At 38.0% G+C, this 19437-nt stretch overlaps 1 protein-coding gene across 1 annotated transcript in view; it reads left to right on the top strand.

The window, feature by feature from the left end:
• Positions 1–19437, top strand: part of LAMA2 (laminin subunit alpha 2) — a 677618-nt gene that overhangs the window by 420395 nt on the left and 237786 nt on the right. Inside the window, exons 19-22 of the mRNA XM_052645506.1 lie at positions 1048–1259; positions 7646–7752; positions 8498–8761; positions 13979–14159. Of these exons, the coding sequence (XP_052501466.1) occupies positions 1048–1259; positions 7646–7752; positions 8498–8761; positions 13979–14159 (764 nt within the window). The remainder of the gene's footprint in view (positions 1–1047; positions 1260–7645; positions 7753–8497; positions 8762–13978; positions 14160–19437) is intronic.

The raw sequence follows: 19437 nt of genomic DNA on the forward strand, positions 1-19437 counted from the left end.
AATTCTGACCCTTGCTGTAAAGGACTTCTGTTTTGCTAAGATGGCACAGATAACAGAGCTAGCTTGACCATAAAAGTTCAGAGGCACTGTTTCATGTCTCCTTTGGCAAGTAAAGCTTAATATGCAACAGGAGCAAATGTAACTGAAAGAGAAGACAGAGTAGATTACAAGTAAGTGCTTCCCATAAAGGTGTATCTGTGCATTTGTAACATTAAGTAACATTTTAAAACAGAACACATGGTTAAAGGGAAATCTGATACAAAATTTAAAACAATCTCTCCCATGCCTCCTAAATAAATGAATTTTTATTTTTCCAATAAATATGTAAAGTAGTATTTAGTCCTTAAAAAAAAAGAGAACTAGAGTTTGCTAATGAGAGATGTGGGGACAATTAAGCCTCACGTTATGGCATTTTACCATAATATGCAGCATGCCTGCTTCTCCTTGGTAAAGACTCTTCAGTGGAAATCTGTTTCTGTATGGATATGCAAATATATAAAAGCCTATGCAGAGATACGGCCCCCACACAAATAATGAGACTCTTTCGATTTTCTATTTAATACATTCTGAATTCTTTACTGCTGTACTTCCTTGTGAGCCTGTTTCCTCATAACAAACTCTTGCTGCAACAACAACAAAAAATGTGAACCTTACATATTTGTACAGAAAGCAACCAATTGGAGTAGATACATACGATGTGTTGTACTACAAAGTCTTTCCAACGTGGACCTGGATCCCTCCGGAGTGCCAGCAGCAGATTTCTTATTATGCTTTGGTCTCATCTTCACTGCCAGTGACAAGGTGTTTTTTTTTCCCCCCCTCTGGCTGGAATCTAATTACTAGTGAAGCTGGCAGGATTTCATCTTGTATCTACACTGCAGTAACAGAGATAACATTCTTTTAATCACCTTGCATTTGAGAAAAGGAGCACTTAAAGGGAAAACATATCCTGGGAGAGAAATGGAATAAAATAAATACATAAACATTGCCCCCAGTGGGTTTCATGGGTTCCTCCCAAATACTCACTGATGAAATTTTTCACCTTAGGTGTGTGGAAGGCTATTTTGGACAACCTGCTGTACCTGGAGGATCGTGTCAGCCATGCCAATGCAATGACAACCTTGACTTCTCCATTCCTGGCAGCTGTGACAGCTTGTCTGGCTCCTGTCTGATATGTAAGCCAGGTACAACAGGCCGGTACTGTGAGCTCTGTGCTGATGGATATTTTGGAGACGCAGTTGATGCAAAGAACTGTCAGCGTAAGTCGTGAACTATTGATGCCCCTGACAGAATTGATGCATTGCTCCTCAAAGTAGCTGATGAGTTCTTGAGTGGGGATTGGAGAGTAGGAAATTACCTGTAATACATGTAAGATAGATACCCAGCCTATACACAGAGTCTGAATATTCTAATACATTTCCTTTGTACCAATAGATTAAATCCTCTCAGAATTGCTGTGTTGTTCAAGTATCATTGTTTTTCAAATGATACACATATTTTTGTTTACACATGGGATAAAGACTTAAGTAAATTTTTGTCTATGACAGGAAAGAAGAATTTGAAAATTAGGCCCTGTTTATCCTTATTGTTTATCTCAATTCTAATCATTTTCTTGAAATACATTGATCTGCCCATATTATTTCATTAGTATCTGTCAGTAGGTTTTAATCTGTTATGCTTTCATATGTAAACTTTATATTCTTGTGTTTCACAATAGGTGAATACTGTCAGTATTCTTACACACTAGCATTTATAACTGTTGAGTGATACAAAATCAGCTATTGTAGGACTTTATTCATATTAGTACATTCTTACCCTTGTCTTGAATTTCTCAACTATTTTTTTTGGTATTGCATAAAATTTTAGTGGTAACATGCTAGAGAGATCTCATTGTGGAGAGTCAAATGGACGGAGCATCCTTGTTAGATCAACTTAGAGCTGGACACTGCCATAATCAACTTCACCTACTGTGATAATCCTCAAGAAGAGCAGGTCATGATACCAGCTTAACAATTCACTTCTGCTGACTTCATTATATAGGAAGGGATTCTTCTAGCCATTGAGTTGGGTCCCAGGACCTGAAGCTTTACAGAAGCCACTGTTAATATTGTGCCTGTTACATCTCTGCTATAAATACCAATGACCTGCTAGGGTCCCCCACTTCAAGAAGAAATGGGTCTTTCTCCTCACAGGTTTGGAAGATGAGGGCCAACGTTTTGTCATTTAAACACGACAGTTTGTTGAATCAAACACAAACCACTCTCTGGAATAATCAACAGCTATTAATATCACCTGTAAATTGTCAAGTTTTTTCAGCAAAATTTCCAACAGGCTCAGAAGCACCTTTAAACACTGGGTTTATGGCATCTGTGTAAAATCATAAGGTGCTCAAGAAACTCTCCAGTTCAAGCATATCATCTAGGATCTATATTTTCTACCAGTGTGACTCTGGGCAAGACATTTGAGCTCACTGAGATTCAGTTTCCTCATTTACATAAAGCATTCTAGTTTTCTATGGGAATTAAAGGATCTAACACATGAAACTGTCTAGTGAGCTGCCTGGGGTATTCTCACCTGTTGGCTCCTTTGTAGAGATGCTGACAGTAGTTGTGACTATTTATGGCTCTCCAATTCTAGAGCTGTGTTATTCACTGAATGACCTCATTTTATATCTTCCAATAACCCCTTCTATAAAGCTGAAGAGACAGTTCCACTCTTTATTGTGGTGAATTCAGAATCTGCAGCATGAAGTTTTAAGAACACAGAGAAGAACATAGTATAAAATCATTTTTGAATCATCACCAATTTTTTATTACTTGCCGTGAAGTATAGATATGATTATGTTTTTACTGCTCCTTAGCATATGGCAACCCACTCCAGTACTCTTGCCTGGAAAATCCCACGGACAGAGGAGCCTGGTAGGCTTCAGTCCATGGGGTTGTGAAGAGTCGGACATGACTGAGCAACTTCACATTTACTTTTCATTTTCATGCATTGGAGAAGGAAATGGCAACCCACTCAGGTATTCTTGCCTGGAGAATCCCAGGGATGGCGGAGCCTGGTGGACTGCCGTCTGTGGGGTCACACAGAGTCGGACACGACTGAAGCAACTTAGCAGAAGCAGCAGCAGCAGCAGCATATAAAAATATCAGCAACTTATTTATTATCTATTTCATGACTTTTCATAAATATAATAAATAGCTCCTCTATGCATAATTAGTAAACCTTACAAAAAGAAAATTCATAATTATTATTTTAGTTGCCTCTGGATCTGTTCATAAAAAGTACACCTCTACAAATTTGCCCTTTAAATTTACATATATTGTTTGTGTCATACATTTTATTTAAAAATTACACTAAAATTCTCCATTGCTTTATTTTTTTAATTATTTTAATTGGAGGATAATTACTTTACAGTATTGGGGTGGTTTTTGCCACTCATCAGCATGAATTGGCCATAGGCATACTGTCCCCCCATTCTGAGCCCCCCCTCCCCACCCTATCCCTCTAGGTTGTCCCAGAACACCGGCTTTATTGCTTTATTTTTTAAATGACTTTATAGTAAATTTAATCATTAAGTGTTCTCCACTCTAATAAAAAAGTGACTTTTAAATTATAAGGTATTTTATTTTTAAAATTGATATGTGTGTACATATATATGTATATATGAAACATGTAAAAAAATTAGAAGTATATATAATAATTCTCAGGATTACCCTGGTAGCTCAGACAGTAAAGAGTCTGTCTGCAATGCAGGAGACCTGAGTTTGATCCCTGGGTTGGGAAGATCCCCTGGAGGAGGGCATGGCAACTCACTCCAGTATTCTTGCCTGGAGAATCGCCATGGACAGAGGAGCCTGGGGGGCTAGTCCATGGAGTTGCAGAGTTGGACACAACTGAGCAACTTCATCTTTCTTTCTTTCTATAATAATTGTAGTAGTCAAATGAAATGGATATTTAAAGAAAATATATCCTTCAGGCTCTTCTTACATGCCAGCTATACACCATGCTGTACTTAGTTACCCAGTCATGTCCAACTCTTTAGGACCCCATGGACTGTAGCCCAACTGGCTCCTCTGCCCATGGGGTTTCTCCAGGCAAGAATACTGGAATGGGTTGCCATGCCCTCCCCCAGAGGATCTTCCAAGCCCAGGGATTGAACCGAGGTCTCCTGCATTTCAGGCCAATTCTGTACCATCTGAACCACCAGGAAAGCCCACAGACTATCTTTAGGCTACTACCTGAGGAAGATAACTGGCTGGGGACAGTTTTTTAATGACCACCCAACTAAATCAGGTTAGCAGACACTGAAGGCCAAGCTACTGGAAGAATAATCAAGCAATTTTTAAGAAAGCAATAAACTAAGTAGCACCTCTAGTCAGAGGAATAGAAAAATAGCATAGGCTGATGGAGTAGCTATTTATAATGTATTTATAAGTTATACTGAAATTGAAATATTCAGAGATAAGAAATATTGTACGAAATTTACCAAAACTGTCTATGAATAATCTATATGTCTGTGTCATCTCCCACTCACATTTTTATTCTGGTATCAGTGCAATTATATGTACTGTTAAAAATACACTTGCAGAGTACAGAGTGAACCATTAATTGCCATTCTATTTGTGAAAAAGCCTCTTAATTTTTAGACTGATTTATTATATGTTCCAGAATAACATCAGACCACTTCATAACAGAAAATTATACAAGATTACTGAAATAAAATACATTTATATTGTTGGAGTTAGTATATAAGTTGTAAAACAAATGTGATTTTAAAAAATTATAATGCTATACTGCTAATACTTTTGAAAAAATTTTGTCTTATATACATTTTATTCAATATGTTTTTGTACATTTAAGGTGTACAACCTTTTTGATAAATTTATATATTGTAATGTAGTTGCCATTGTAGCAATATTTACCCTGTTACATAATTATAGTACAATATTTTTTCTATGTTCATTATAGCAGTGCATTAGATCACTATATCTTATTTACTACTTGTTGCAAGTTTGTACCCTTAACATCAATTTTACCCCTCCACCCCTCCCCATCCAATGGTAACCATCATTTCACGCTGTTTTTTTATGAGTTTGACTTATTTAGATTCCACATATAAGTGATATCATGTAATATTTATCTTTCTCTTTCTGATTTATCTCACTTAGTCTAATTTGCTCAATGCTTTGTCATTCAGTCACATCTGATTCTTTTGACTCTTTGAACTATAGCCTGCCAGGCTCCTCTGTCCATGAGATTTTTTCTAGGCTAGACTACTAAAGTGGATTGCTGTTTCCTTCTCCAGGGGATCTTCCCCACTCAGGGACTGTACCTATGTCTCCTGTCTCTCCTTAATTGGCTGGTGCATTCTTTACCACTGAGCCACCTGGGAATCCCTCTATTGCCAGGAGCCAGCATGGGAGATCCCACCCATGACAAGGTCATGTGAAGGAGACCTGACAAGCAAGGCTTCAGGACTCGAGGGACTCCCTGGGCTGATCCCACCCATGACAAGGTCATGTGGAAGAGACCTGACAAGCAGGGTGAATCAGGACTCAAGGGACCCCCTGGACCTGCTTGAGCATCTACCCCAAAACCAGAATCTGTCTGTCTTACTATTTTATGCCTTTCACCAACTCTTCTGCCATTAACAGGGGGCTATCCCTGACCACCTTTCCCTGGAAAAAGTCAACTTAGGGCTCTAGCTAATAAGTCTCCTGGGCATGGTAGGAGTGTTTCAATTCAAACCCCGCTGATGGCTTTCTAGTTTGCCTGACAGGTTTATGCAGACTCTTACAGCTACACATGTGATTGTTCACAGCCTCCCAACTGTGAGAGGCACGGGAAGCCTAAAGCATTCTAAAAATATAGGGCCTTTAGAGGAATGAAAAATTATTAGAATAGTACTGGAAAAGGGCTTCATTATTGGGCCAATGCTTGCTGCCAAGTTCCCATATCTCTTATCCCTTGTGCACCTAGGAGTGCATTAGTTAACATAGTTGAAATGTAAGAAAAACAAGTAGTATCCTTGGAATTAACCACATCAGACCTTTGAGCTAATAAGTTCTTTCTTTGTTGTAACCCACTGCACCTTTGCTCCATAAGAATGTAGCTCTGTTTAGTACTTTCTGAGGGTGACGCAGATTAGAAATATAAAGAAAAAACCACTTCAAGGGAAAACACGTTTTTTGGTTGATCAACATTTATCAAGAAAAGAGCCATAAAATGTTAACAGGCCTCCTGGCCCAAAAATAATGTACATAACATGAGACTCTTGTTTATGAAAAGGCATACAGAAAAAAATCCTGGTTTTGATAAGGGCAAAACTGCTGGAGTATTTGGGTGGATTCTGCATGACCTTGTATCTTTCATTTCCCTCTATGTACAAGTCAGGGTATAAAAGCTCCTTTTGAAAATAAAGTTGCAGGCCTCACTCACCAAAGCTTGGTCACCCAGTGTCATTCTTTCATTCCTTTCGCCAACGCCGTCCATCCTGAGGGTATCCCTGGACTCTGCTGAGGCTGGCCCCTGGCACTCCACTGTGTATACACCACATCTTTTTATCCACTTATTTATTGATGAGCATTTAGGTTGTTTCCATACCTTGGCTATTGTGAATAATGTTGCAATAAGCATGAAAGAGCATGTGTCTGTTCAAAATACTGTTTACATTTCCTTTATGTATATATCCTGAAATGAGATCACTGGAATGTGTACAATAGTTCTATTTTTAATTTTTTGAGGAACATCTGTATTGTTTTCCATAGTGGTTGGACCCATTTACATTCCCACCAGTGGTGTATAAGGGCTCCCTTTTTCACCACATTCTCACCAACACTTACTGTCTCTTGCCTTCTTGATGGCAGCCATTTAAACAGATGTAAGGTAGCTCATTGTGGTTTTGATGTACGATTTCCTAATGATTAGTGATGTTGAGCATCTTTTCATGTCCTGTTTGTCACTTTGATGTCCTCTTTGGAAACATGTCTACTTAGTTCTTCTGCCTTATATACTTTTCTAATCTTAAATATTTTTCATATTTATATACTTATTTTATATTTCATCTAAAGCTCATTTTTTTTGAAATTAACACAAAAAATGGCATATAGTAAATAACCATTTGGAAATTATGTTGCTTGATTAATGGTAGCATTAATATTATTCCATAGGTGCTATTAATTTTGATAATTTCTCAAAAGTATTTCAGCTCTAGAGTCAGTATTACTTATATGGAGATTATAGTATTTTCTGCATTACCCCAGTGCATCTATGAACAGGCAAAACAGCTGGAGGAGTGATGGAAAGAACATTTTACCTGAAATCTGCTAAATCACCTACTATTCATGTGGCCTTGTCTGACTTTGAATTTAAGTGTCTTCATTCTTATAACTGGAGTAATAATGGTGACAATAATATTTTTATAACATATGGCGTGCCAGGAACTGTGCTGTTGCTTTATGTAATTCATCTGTACAGCTTACAGAGTTGCTGTAAAGATTAGATGATATAATGCCTAACAGAACACTTAGCAATCAGAAAGCATTCTATTCGAAAACTTAGTGACCAGTGTTCCATTATTTAATAAACCTCCAAAGACTATTAGAATACATTTCCCAACCACAGATCTCTCCTCTCTTTGCAGCTTGTCACTGTAATGCCAACGGCTCCTTCTCTGAGGTTTGCCATCCTCAGACGGGACAGTGTGAATGCAAACCTAACGTGCAGGGGCGTCGGTGTGACGAATGTAAGGTAAGAAGTCGGAGCTGACCAGTGAATTACCTCTTCCTTCAAACTTTTCATTGGCTTTCAGAAATGACCTATACCTGAGTATATTAAAAGACAAGTTTCAAGAATATCTCATTGTACATGTAAAATTACTGTGATCATTGAAATTAAAAAGAAAATAGAATACTTGCCATACACTAGCATTTGACCCTCAACCTATTGACACATTTCCTTGGTAGTGAATTTATGCAGTATTTAATTTAGATGTTTCTGAAGCCACATACCAATTTAATCCCTGTCTTTGGTGGGTCACATACTCTTTCCTTTGCCTTTATGTTTTTGGCAGGAGAAAAAAATGTCATACCCTTTGCTTATCAAGCACTGTGTTCTAGTTCCATCATTTAAAGTTCCAGTGAGCATTCTGCTCAACAAAAGTTTTCAGTATAGAAGCAAATCAAAGGATTTTTTAGATACAATTTTGCTAAAATGAAACAAAAATCAAAATACGTTGCTCTCTTTTCCTGGATACATTACCTTGCCTTCAGTATGCCACGCACTTTGAGATTCCTCCATGAGAGTACATGGATTTGCACTATTTCTTTCACATAAATAGGTAATTTATCATGATAAACACTGTTAAGCAGAACCAAGCATTTCTCAGATGCTAAATTGGCCATTCTGTAGGAGGTTTAAAAATATTATTTGTTTCTATCTCTTGAATAACATGTATGCTCTCTTTTTGTTTTTATTTTTCCATTGGCTTTTAAAGCCCAGTATGTGGTGGGACCCAAAGAAGCGATTCTGTGTGTCCTGTGGATGCAGTCCCATGGGCTCTGTGACACCGTGGTGTGATATTACAGGAAGATGTGTCTGTAAATCAGGCTTCGTAGGGAAACGATGCAGCCTCAGCAGGCAGGTGCACCGACAGGAGGAACAGCCACAGAGAGCGCAGTGGGTGCTGGGGTCTCCCCAGAGGTGGGGTGCCAGCAGCTCCAGCGGATGCCCTCGGGGAGCCTATCGGCCTGCGGCTCCGGTAATTCGAGCGGTGCTGCATGGCTCTTGCCTCAGCATGCTGTGTTCCGTGTGCTGCTGCTGACCTGTCCTGGTGCCATTTTACCAAATAATGGTTGCTAAGTGTGTGAATTGCAAATGCGAAAACTTGGCAATTCCTGATTGAAGTCTTACCTTTAAAAAATAGCTACTGATACGTTTTTTTAAAGCTCGTTCAAGTTCATAGGTTCATGAAAGTTTCAAGTGATCATTGATATGCAGAAAACACAGAAAAATTTATCTGTAGCAAACTAACATCTTAAAAGGGGAAGGAACCCCAGGCCTCATTTTAGAGCAAATGAAGGGAACAAACGAATGAATGAAGGGAAATCTGACAAAGAAACTGACTTGCCTAAGAAAATCCAGCCCACTGATCTGACCTTTGACTAACCTTCCATCATAATTAGTGACTGTTACATTACCACATTATAATTTTGTCCATGTATACAACAAACACAAGACACACATTTTCACACCCTGGCAATCTACAACATGCCCAAAAGAAGGTAGCATGCCTTCTGCTATAAACATCTGATCCTCCTTCTCACGGGGCAAGACAAAACAAATGGTGGAAGGAAGGAATTTGGGAAGGGAGAGAGAGAAAGAGAGCATCAGGGAGAGAGGAATAGGACCAAGGCCAAGATGCTGAGTACCAGGAGACAGGACTTGTCAGTGGGGAATCAGAGCTTAGGTGAGAACTAAGGGTAGGGAATAGAAGAAGAAGATGAAGAAGGAGTAGGAAAAGAAGAGGTAAAAGGAGGAAGGGGGATGGGAAAGGGAGGAAGATGAGGGAGGAAGGCAGAAGAACAAATTTATAGTTTTATTTCTTGCCTCTTTATTGACGTTTGAAAAGAACTAGTTTTGATATCAGACTGCCTGAGGTCAAATCCCAGATGCAACACTTCTGGTCCACTGTAAAACTGTTTCTTAGATCTTTTTGTAATTCAGCTTCTTCATCCATAGTAGGACTTACATCATAAAATTTGTGTGTTGGCTCAGATCCTCCAAGAAGCAAATGCCAAGAGATTCACTGGAGGAGACTCCAGCGAAGGGGGATGGGGATGGAGCATCATGTGCAGGGAGACTTCTGCTGAAATGTTAGGTCTGTCCCTGTGGGAGGAGAGGGAAAAAATACGGATAGAAAAGACTCACTGAATGCATTCTGCCCAAATCTCAAGTTCTTGGCCAGGCCAGTTGGGAGTACCCAAGCAACATTGGAGGAGTCTTGGATGGAGCAAGAAGATTCGAGTACTTCAGTGTACCAGTAATTGACTAGGAGAAGTGAGGCTTGGTATGATTCACTAGATTCAAGAGAATGAAAATGGAAGCTGGGGCTTGTCGATTCGTGACACTCCCACCGCAGGCTCTCTTGCAGGGAGGTCTGCCCAGGCACCTCTATGGCTGTCTCCAGGTTGTTGTAAGAAGAGTGTATAAAACACACATCCGAAGAGTTTTTAGTAATGATAGGTAGTGTTACTGTTATTATTACTATTGTTATTAAGTGGAGAAATCTTTAAAAGAGATTATGTTTTTCAGAAATAAATGCATACATTTAGAGTAAAAGAAAGGGACCGTAACTGATCACTATGTCTCCAAAATGGGCTTTCCCGTATGGCTCAAGTGTTAAAGAATCCTCCTGCCAGTGCAGGAGACTCAGGAGATGTGGGTTCAGTCCCTGGGTCAGGAAGATTTCCTGGTGGAGGAACTCGCGATCGATTCCAATATTCTTGCCTGTGAAGTTCCATGGACAGAGGAGCCTAGTGGGCTGCAGTCCATGGGGTTGCAAAGAGTCAGACATGACTGAGCATGAGCATGCAAAAATGTCTCCAAAGCATAAATTCAGCAGAATTATTAACCCTTATTCACGCCCTCTTCCTACATATCCTACCACACCGATGCATGGAGTGGTGTTTTATCCTGAGACCATTTTTCCTCTGAGACAGTGTATGTGACAGCTAAGAGCGCAGACTCTGAAGCCAGTCTGGCTGATTTGGAATCCTGACTCCACAACTGGCTAGCTGCTGACCAAATTACGTGACACTTCTATGCCTCAGTTTCACCACTCTAAAAAGTTGATGATAATAACTATCTTTCAGGATTGTCTTGAGAATTTAAATGAGTTCATATTTGTAAAGGGCTTCAGAAATGTTGCTTGGCACGTGGCAAGAACAATATGTAAGTGCTAGTTTTTATTATTATCCCAAATGAGAATAAATTATATGAGCTCATCAAACTTCCCACTGAGAATAGGCAGGCACTCGCTTTTCTATATGTTTTACCTCATTAATCTCAATTACTGACTAAGAATGTTCTTTAAAATTTGTTTACTACAGCGTTTTCCCTGGACTGTGAAATAAATTTTTGAACAATTTATTAAAATTTTATTATTGAAATTTGGTAATATTTGTTTTGGTATAACTGTAGCTCAGCTGGTAAAGAATCTGCCTGCAATGCAGGAGAACCCAGTTCGATCCCTGGGTTGGGAAGATCCCCTGGAGAAGGGAACAGCTACCCACCCAGTATCCTGGCCTGGAGAATTCCATGGGCTGTATAGTCCATGGGGTCACAAAGAGTCAGACACAACTGAGCCACTTTGACGTTCAGGTTTTAAAATTACACTAGGTAAATATTAGAAAAGTATAATAGAGACATTCAGTTCAGTTCAGTCACTCAGTCATGTCCGACTCTTTGTGACCCCATGCATCGCAGCATGCCAGGCCTCCCTGTCCATCACCATCTCCCGGAGTTCACTCAAACTCATGTCCATCAAGTCGGTGATGCCATCTAGCCAACTCATCCTCTGTCGTCCCCTTCTCCTCCTGCCCCCAATCCCTCCCAGCATCAGAGTCTTTTCCAATGAGTTAACTCTTTGCATGAGGTGGCCAAAGTACTGGAGTTTCAGCTTTTAGCATCATTCCTTCCAAAGAACACCCAGGGCTGATCTCCTTTAGAATGGACTGGTTGGATCTCCTTGCAGTCCAGGGGACTCTCAAGAGTCTTCTCCAACACCACAGTTCAAAGTCATCAATTCTTCGGCACTCAGCTTTCTTCACAGTCCTACTCTCGCATCCATACATGACAACTGGAAAAACCATAGCCTTGACTAGATGGACCTTTGTTGGCAAAGTAATGTCTCTGCTTTTCAATATGCTATCTAGATTACTTCTCATATATTTCTTGACATAATCAACTTTGGAATTTTTTAAATAAGTAATAATTTGAAAGTTTACTATTTTATTGGTCTATCCATTAAAGATATTTGTATAGATAGATATGCTAAGTAAAGCAAACTTAGGAGGTAAAGATAAAGGTAAAGTACTATCTCTACAATGCACATTCTAAGTCAAGAAAATTTAGGAAATAAAAACAAATGCAAAATATTACTTTTTTTAAAAAGTTTTACTATGTAATGCTCTAGTCTTTTTTTCTGTGTATATAAGTTTCTATTTGTTTGTGTCTGAGTGGTATGTGTGCCTTTGTGGGTATGTAATTAGAATCATAATATATGTAATTTTGTATTCTGCTTTTTGAAATTTTACTTAATGCTATATTCTACCCATATTCATATCATTAAAACTGCTTCAAAACAGGATTTTAATGATTTTATATATTTTATAACATGAATGCCTCATAATTTACTTTATTCAGCTTTTTCTCTAACATTGAACATTTAAGTACCTCTGCAGTTGCTCATTATTATGATAAATAATACTGTAATAAGCATGCATGCATTTTCTCAATTTCAGACTGTTTCTCTTGGCCTGGTATTTAGAATCATACACTGAATTGCTTTTTATGAATAAAAATATTATATGTTTTCTTTTATCCTATAATTAATTTCAAAATCAAGTAAGGTCATTTGTTACAAGTGTCACACAATTTTTTTAATTATACAGTGAATCTGAATTAGAACTAAAAATAAAGTCAAGAACTAAACTAAAGAGCTATCTATTTTATTTATTTATTTTATAAAAACAAAGAACTAAAAATAAAGGCAAGAACAAATATAAAGATTAAAATGATTATCAACCATAATCAACCCATTTTAGATTTAAAAAGAAAGCTATTCTTAGCAACAGTCAATTTAGGAGACTAATTTTCAGTATGATTTTGTTTTATAGGGCTTATTTTTAATATTGTTAACAATAATGACAAAAATACATAATGAGGCTTAATCATTTCTCTTTGGGTGGCTCACATTAAATAGCAAGATTTATTTTTACCAAGAAGTAATTATTAAGTCTAATTTTCCAAAATAAGAATTAGTTTTACAAAGAAGTAATTACTGAGACTAATTTTCCAGATTAAAATATCATAGTAATGTGACAAACTTCTGCTTAAAAGACAGCCCTGACATACTTTAAGTAGGATATGTACTTTTCACTTTTCTAGTAGAAATTATTTTTAATCCATCAGCATTTTCTAATGTAGCCATTCTAGGTCTGATAACATGCATTTCCAGAAAGTCAGCCAAAGCTAGTAATGCTGGACCATGGAAGGTCATTTCTTACAAATAGATAAGAGATATGCATATGAATAACTCATCAGAGATGAAAGTTTCCCTTCATCTACCTAATTTGGTGCTTTGATATGTGTTCTCACAAATCAACTTTGATTGTTAGGATGAAACCCAAGAAACTAGATGTTAGTTACACCAATTATTTTGTCAGTATAGGCATAACCAAAGAGTTACATGTATAATGTGAGCCCCATAATGATGATTAGAACTATTCGTGGATATATGACAAAAATTAGACCCAATATAAGAGAAAAAAGATTTATTTTAACTTTAGGCTGCTGCCTAATAATATTGAAAGCATTTTTACCAAGTAAAAGGACTTAAAAATATCTGAAAATAATCAATTCTGATTATTAGAAATGAAACCAAAATTTTCTTTAAATAGAATTGCCATCCTCACTTATTTCCACATTGCCATTAGAATCTTGAGACATATAAGGAAAGGCTGGTGAAAATATCACAGACTGAATGATAGCACCCTAATTCCACCAATTGCACTTTTCTCTTGGACACCATAGAAAAAGTCCACTAGGTTAAATGACAGTCCAATGATCATAACATCACTGAAGAACCATTATAACCCACAGGTTCCTCTTTTCCCACCTGATCTTACAGTGCATCTAGTGCCATTGTGAATTAATTGATTTAAATTGAATTTTTCTCATTCTGCTTCTATGCCAGCCTGAAACCTTTGGCCTCCAATCAGCAAGAGGGTGTATCCCCTGCAACTGCAATTCCTTTGGGTCCAAATCATTTGACTGTGAAGAGAGTGGTCAATGTTGGTGCCAGCCAGGAGTAACAGGAAAGAAATGTGATCGCTGTGCCCACGGCTATTTCAACTTCCAAGAAGGCGGATGCACAGGTCTGTAAATGAGACTAAGCCCAATGCGTTCATTACCTGGTTTTGGTATTTAGGCTGCTGTAGCAGTTTGTCTATAAGGTTCCCAGAGATTAAATGAAATACACCAGGACAACAGGCAAACATATAATACAAAAAAATACTTAACCTAATGCTTTACATATGTTTTTAATAAGTTAAAGGAAATACATTGTAATTTGAAACACTGCCCTATAAATAGCTGTGCCTGCAATAAAAATCCATCAGCAGATCCCAAATCTGCTGTCTCCCTCCCTGTCTGTGACCTCTGTTCAGCCAGTCACTCAAAGGCTACTGCAGCTTGAAAGAGATGGTCAATTTTTCTGGTGCCAATGTTACCTTAGTTTAAACTTTACTCCCAAGCTAATATAGTTCAACTTTCCCTTTTCCTGTGGCAAAATTGGTACAATGATCAGGGAAGTTAATATCTTTTTCTGGTACAGTAAAAAAAAAAAAAAAGTTTTCATCCACTTTCAGATGCCTTGGAAACTGTGATGTTCTGAGAGAGAAATAGATTGGCTGTAGATGTTTGTTAGTTCCAGAGAAAATGTAAGCCGGAGTTGCTAACCCTGGCTCCCTAGAGCAGGGTTCTCATGTGTCCAGCCACAGCCTTCCTACAGATCCTGAATTAAGAAAATAGGAATTAACAGTACAGATGAAAGTAAAGTTTGAGCATTTGCCTTGATTTTATACTACTAAGTTGGAATCGACCTCTATTCCAACAATCACTTGGTTGAGTATTACTCTCGTTTACTAAACTCAGTAGTACAACATTGATGATACTTGTATGCTTTCAGAACATGATAAATACATGGCAAGATTTTAAGACATGATTATTGACTACTAAAGAAAATTATATTAGGGGTGGGAAGAATAATATTAAAAGCCAATACCCTTAAGATGTTCTCAATCACTTCTGATGAACAGTTTTTATCATAAATTAAGCCATTATAAATTACTCTGAATATTATTATTGTAGATCTTCTAAGAATCTGTGTATAATCTGTAAGACAATATCTGTATTTACTAAAAAGTGTATAAGGCTGCATTTTAAATTGTACTCTATTCTTTATAAATACAACGCTCACTAGCATTTTTACTTAATATTAATTGCACAAAAAGTGCTACAAATTCAAATATATCCACTACCAGAAATTATAAATATCAAAAACATTATTTTAAAATGATGAAATGATGATAACATTTTAGAAATGAAAACTTAGTAGCATTCTAAGCCAGAGAAGCACAACAGAAAAAAAAAAAATTTAAAGCATAAAACAGGCAGGGTAGCATTATGGTTGAAAACATGACTCTCACCAAAGAGCCTGGATTTGTTTAGTGGCTCTCCCACTTTAGAGATGTAGGTTCAATCCCTGGGTCAGGAAGATCCCCTGGAGGAGGGCATGGCAACCCACTCCTGTATTCTTGCCAGGAGAATCCCATGGACAGAAGAGTCTGGTGGGCTATGGTCCATAGGGTCTCAAAGAGTCAGACATGATGGAAGCAACTTATCACTGCACACCACCAACAATTAGTTATATGACCTTGACTGAGTGATCTCACCTCACTGTACCCTGCAAATTTCATCTATTAAATTAGGAAAATAATAGTATCTGCCTCACTTGGGTTTTGTAAGAATTAGGTGAGTTAATGGCCATCTACTACTGTGGGCAAGAGTCCCTTAGAAGAAATGGAGTAGCCCTCATAGTCAACAAAAGAGTCTGAAATGCAGTACTGGGGTGCAATCTCAAAAATGACAGAATGATCTCTGTTCATTTCCAAGGCAAAGCATTCAATATCACAGTAAATCCAAGTCTATGCCCCAACCAGTAGTGCTGAAGAAACTGAAGCTGAACAGTTCTATGAATACCTGCAAGACCTCCTAGAACTAACACCCAAAAAAGATGTCCTTTTCATTATAGGGGACTGGAATGAAAAAGTACAAAGTCAAGAGATACCTGGAGTAACAGGCAAATTTGGCCTTGGAATACAAAATGAAGCAGGCAAAGGCTAGCAGAGTTTTGCCAAGAGAACACATTGGTCATAACACCCTCTTCCAACAACAGAAGAGAAGACTCTACACATGGACATCACTTGATGGTCAATACTAAATCAGATAGATTATATACTTTTCAGCTGAAGATGGAGGAGCTCTATACAGTCAGCAAAAACAAGACTGGGAGCTGACTGGCTCAGATCATGAACACCTTATTGCCAAATTCAGACTTAAATTGAAGAAAGTAGGGACAATCACTGGACCATTCAGGTATGACTAAAATCAAATCCCTTACAATTATACAGTGGAAGTGACAAATAGATTCAAGGAATTAGATTTGAGAGTGGCTGAAGAACTATGGATGGAAGTTCATGACATTGTACATGAGGCAGGGATAAAGACCATCCCCAAGAAAAAGAAATGAAAAAAGGCAAAATGGTTGTCTGAGGAGGCCTTACAAATAGCTGAGAAAAAAAGAGAAGCTAAAGGCATAGGAGAAAAGGAAAGATATACCCATTTGAATGCAGGGCTCCAAACGATAGCAAGGAGAGATAAGAAAGCCTTCCTCAGTGATCAATGCAAAGAAATAGAGGAAAACAGTAGAATGGGAAAGACTAGAGATTTCTTCAAGAAAATGAGAGATACCAAGGGAATATTTCATGCAAAGATGTGCACAATAAAGGACAGAAATGGTATGGACCTAACAGAAACAGAAGATATTAAGAAGAGGTGGCAAGAATATACAGAAAAACAATACAAAAAAGATCTTCATGACCAAGATAATCACCATGGTATGATCACTCACCTAGAGCCAGACATCCTGGAATGTGAAGTCAAGTGGGCCTTAGAAAGTATCACTATGAACAAAGCTAGTGGAGGTGATTGAATTCCAGTTGAGCTATTTTATTTATTTATTATTTTTTTTAATTTTTATTTTTACTTTCTTTTACTTTATAATACTGTATTGGTTTTGCCATACATTGATGTGAATCCACCACGGGTGTACATGCATTCCCAAACATGAACCCCCCTCCCACCTCCCTCCCCATAACATCTCTCTTTAAATCCTAAAAGATGATGCTGTGAAAATGCTTCACTCAATATGTCAGCAAATTTGGACAACTCAGCAGTGGCCACAGGACTGCAAAAGGTCCGTTTTCATTCCAACCCCAAAGAAAGGCAATACCAAGGAATGCTCAAACTACCACATAGTTGTACTCATCTCACACGCTGGCAAAATAATGCCTAAAATTGTCCAAGTCAGGCTTCAACAGTGCTTGAACCATAAACATCCAGATGTTCAAGCTGTATTTAGAAAACGTAGAGGAACCAGAGATCAAATTGCCAACATCCGCTGGGTCATTGAAAAAGCAAGAGAGTTCCAGAAAAACATCTACCTCTGCTTTATGACTACGTCAAAGCCTTTGACTGTGTGGATCACAACAAACTATGGAAAATACTTAAAGAGATGGCAATGCCAAACCACCTGACCTGCTTCCTAAGAAATCTATATACAGGTCAGGAAGCAACAGTTAGAACTGGACATGGAACAACAGACTGATACCAAATTGGGCAAGGAGTATGTCAAGGCTGTATATTGTTACCCTACTTATTTAACATTTATACAGTGTACATCATGTGAAATGCTGGGCTGGATGAAGTACAAGCTGGAATCAAGAATGCCAGGAGAAATATCAATAACCTCAGATATGCAGATGACACCACCCTTATGGCAGAAAGCGAAGAAGAACTAAAGTGCCTCTTGATGAAAGTGAAGAAGGAGAGTGAAAAAGTTGGCTGAAAACTGAACATTCAGAAAACTAAGATCATGGCATCCGGTCCCATCACTTTGTGGCAAATAGATGAGGATAGAATGGAAACAGACAGACTCTATTTTGGGGGCTCCAAAATCACCGCAGATGGTGACTGCAGCCATGAAATTTAAGACAGTTGCTCTTTGGAAGAAAAGCTGTGTCCAACCTAGAGAACATATTAAAAAGCAGAGACATTACATTGCCAACTAGGTCTGTCTAGTCAAAGCTATGAATTTTTCAGTAGTCACGTATGGATATGAGAGTTGGACTATAAAAAAAGCTGAATGCTGAAGAATTGATGCTTTCGAACTGTGGTGTTGGAGGAAACTCTTGAGAGTCTTTTGGACTGTAAGGAGACCCAACCAGTCCATCCTAAAGGGAATCAGTCCTGAGTATTCACTGGAAGGACTTATGCTGAAGCTGAAACTCCAATAGTTTTGCCACCTGATGGGAAGAACTGACTCATTTCAAGAGACCCTGATGCTGGGGAAGATTGAAGGTGGGAGGAGAAGGGGACGACAGAGGATGAGATGGTTGGATGGCATCACTGACTCAATGGACATGAGTCTGAGTAAGCTCTAGGAGTTAGTGATAGACAAGAAAGCTTGGCGTGCTGCAGTCCATGGGGTCACAAAGAGTCAAACGTGACTGAGAAACTGAACTGAACTGAATGGGCGTAAAGTATCATTTTAAATACAGCAGTGTATACATGTCCATCTTAAACTCCCTAACTGAATGGTCAATTTCTATTTGCAAGTAATGATTCAAACTGTCCCAAGACATTGTTTAACCCATAAATTTAAGCATTGTGAAACATTTTTTTCTTAGTAAGTGGTACATATAAAGTAAGTCCTTTGGCTTAAAATCAGCAACAATAATAATAATAAACAATGGCTAACATTTATATCAAATGTTGTACTAAACATTTTCCACAGCTGGGGTAGGATCCTGTGAGCAATGATAAGTGTGATCCCTTGAAAAGTGAACTTTAATATCCTAAATGTATTTTTTAAAGATTTAATCATCATGTAACTAACTAAAAAATTTCTTATAACATTAGTCTTCTATTTGAATCTGAGTATTTGATGGCATTTTTCTTTCTTTCACTTCTTTGATTTGAAATGGTGCAGTAAAAAGTACTCAGCAGCTGAGTCAACTGTAGCTAATAAGTGGCATGCCTTCCTTGTCTTGGATGGCTTTGAAAATCTCAAATCTTTTTGTTTTTCTTCAGATCTTATGTTTGCATTCTTTAAGAACGTGTAATGGACAAGGATGTTTGCACTCTTCACAGAAAGGAAGTATTAATCTATAGATCATGGAAAAATTAGTTATGAACTTGGTGGTGGTTTAGTCGCTAAGTTGTATCTGACTCTTGCGACTCTATGGACTCCTCTGTCCATGGAATTCTCCAGGCCAAAATACTAGAGTGGGTTGCCATTTCCTTCTCCAGGAG

The sequence above is a fragment of the Budorcas taxicolor genome, chromosome 9 (assembly GCF_023091745.1).
Source record: "Budorcas taxicolor isolate Tak-1 chromosome 9, Takin1.1, whole genome shotgun sequence".
Lineage (NCBI taxonomy): Eukaryota > Metazoa > Chordata > Mammalia > Artiodactyla > Bovidae > Budorcas > Budorcas taxicolor.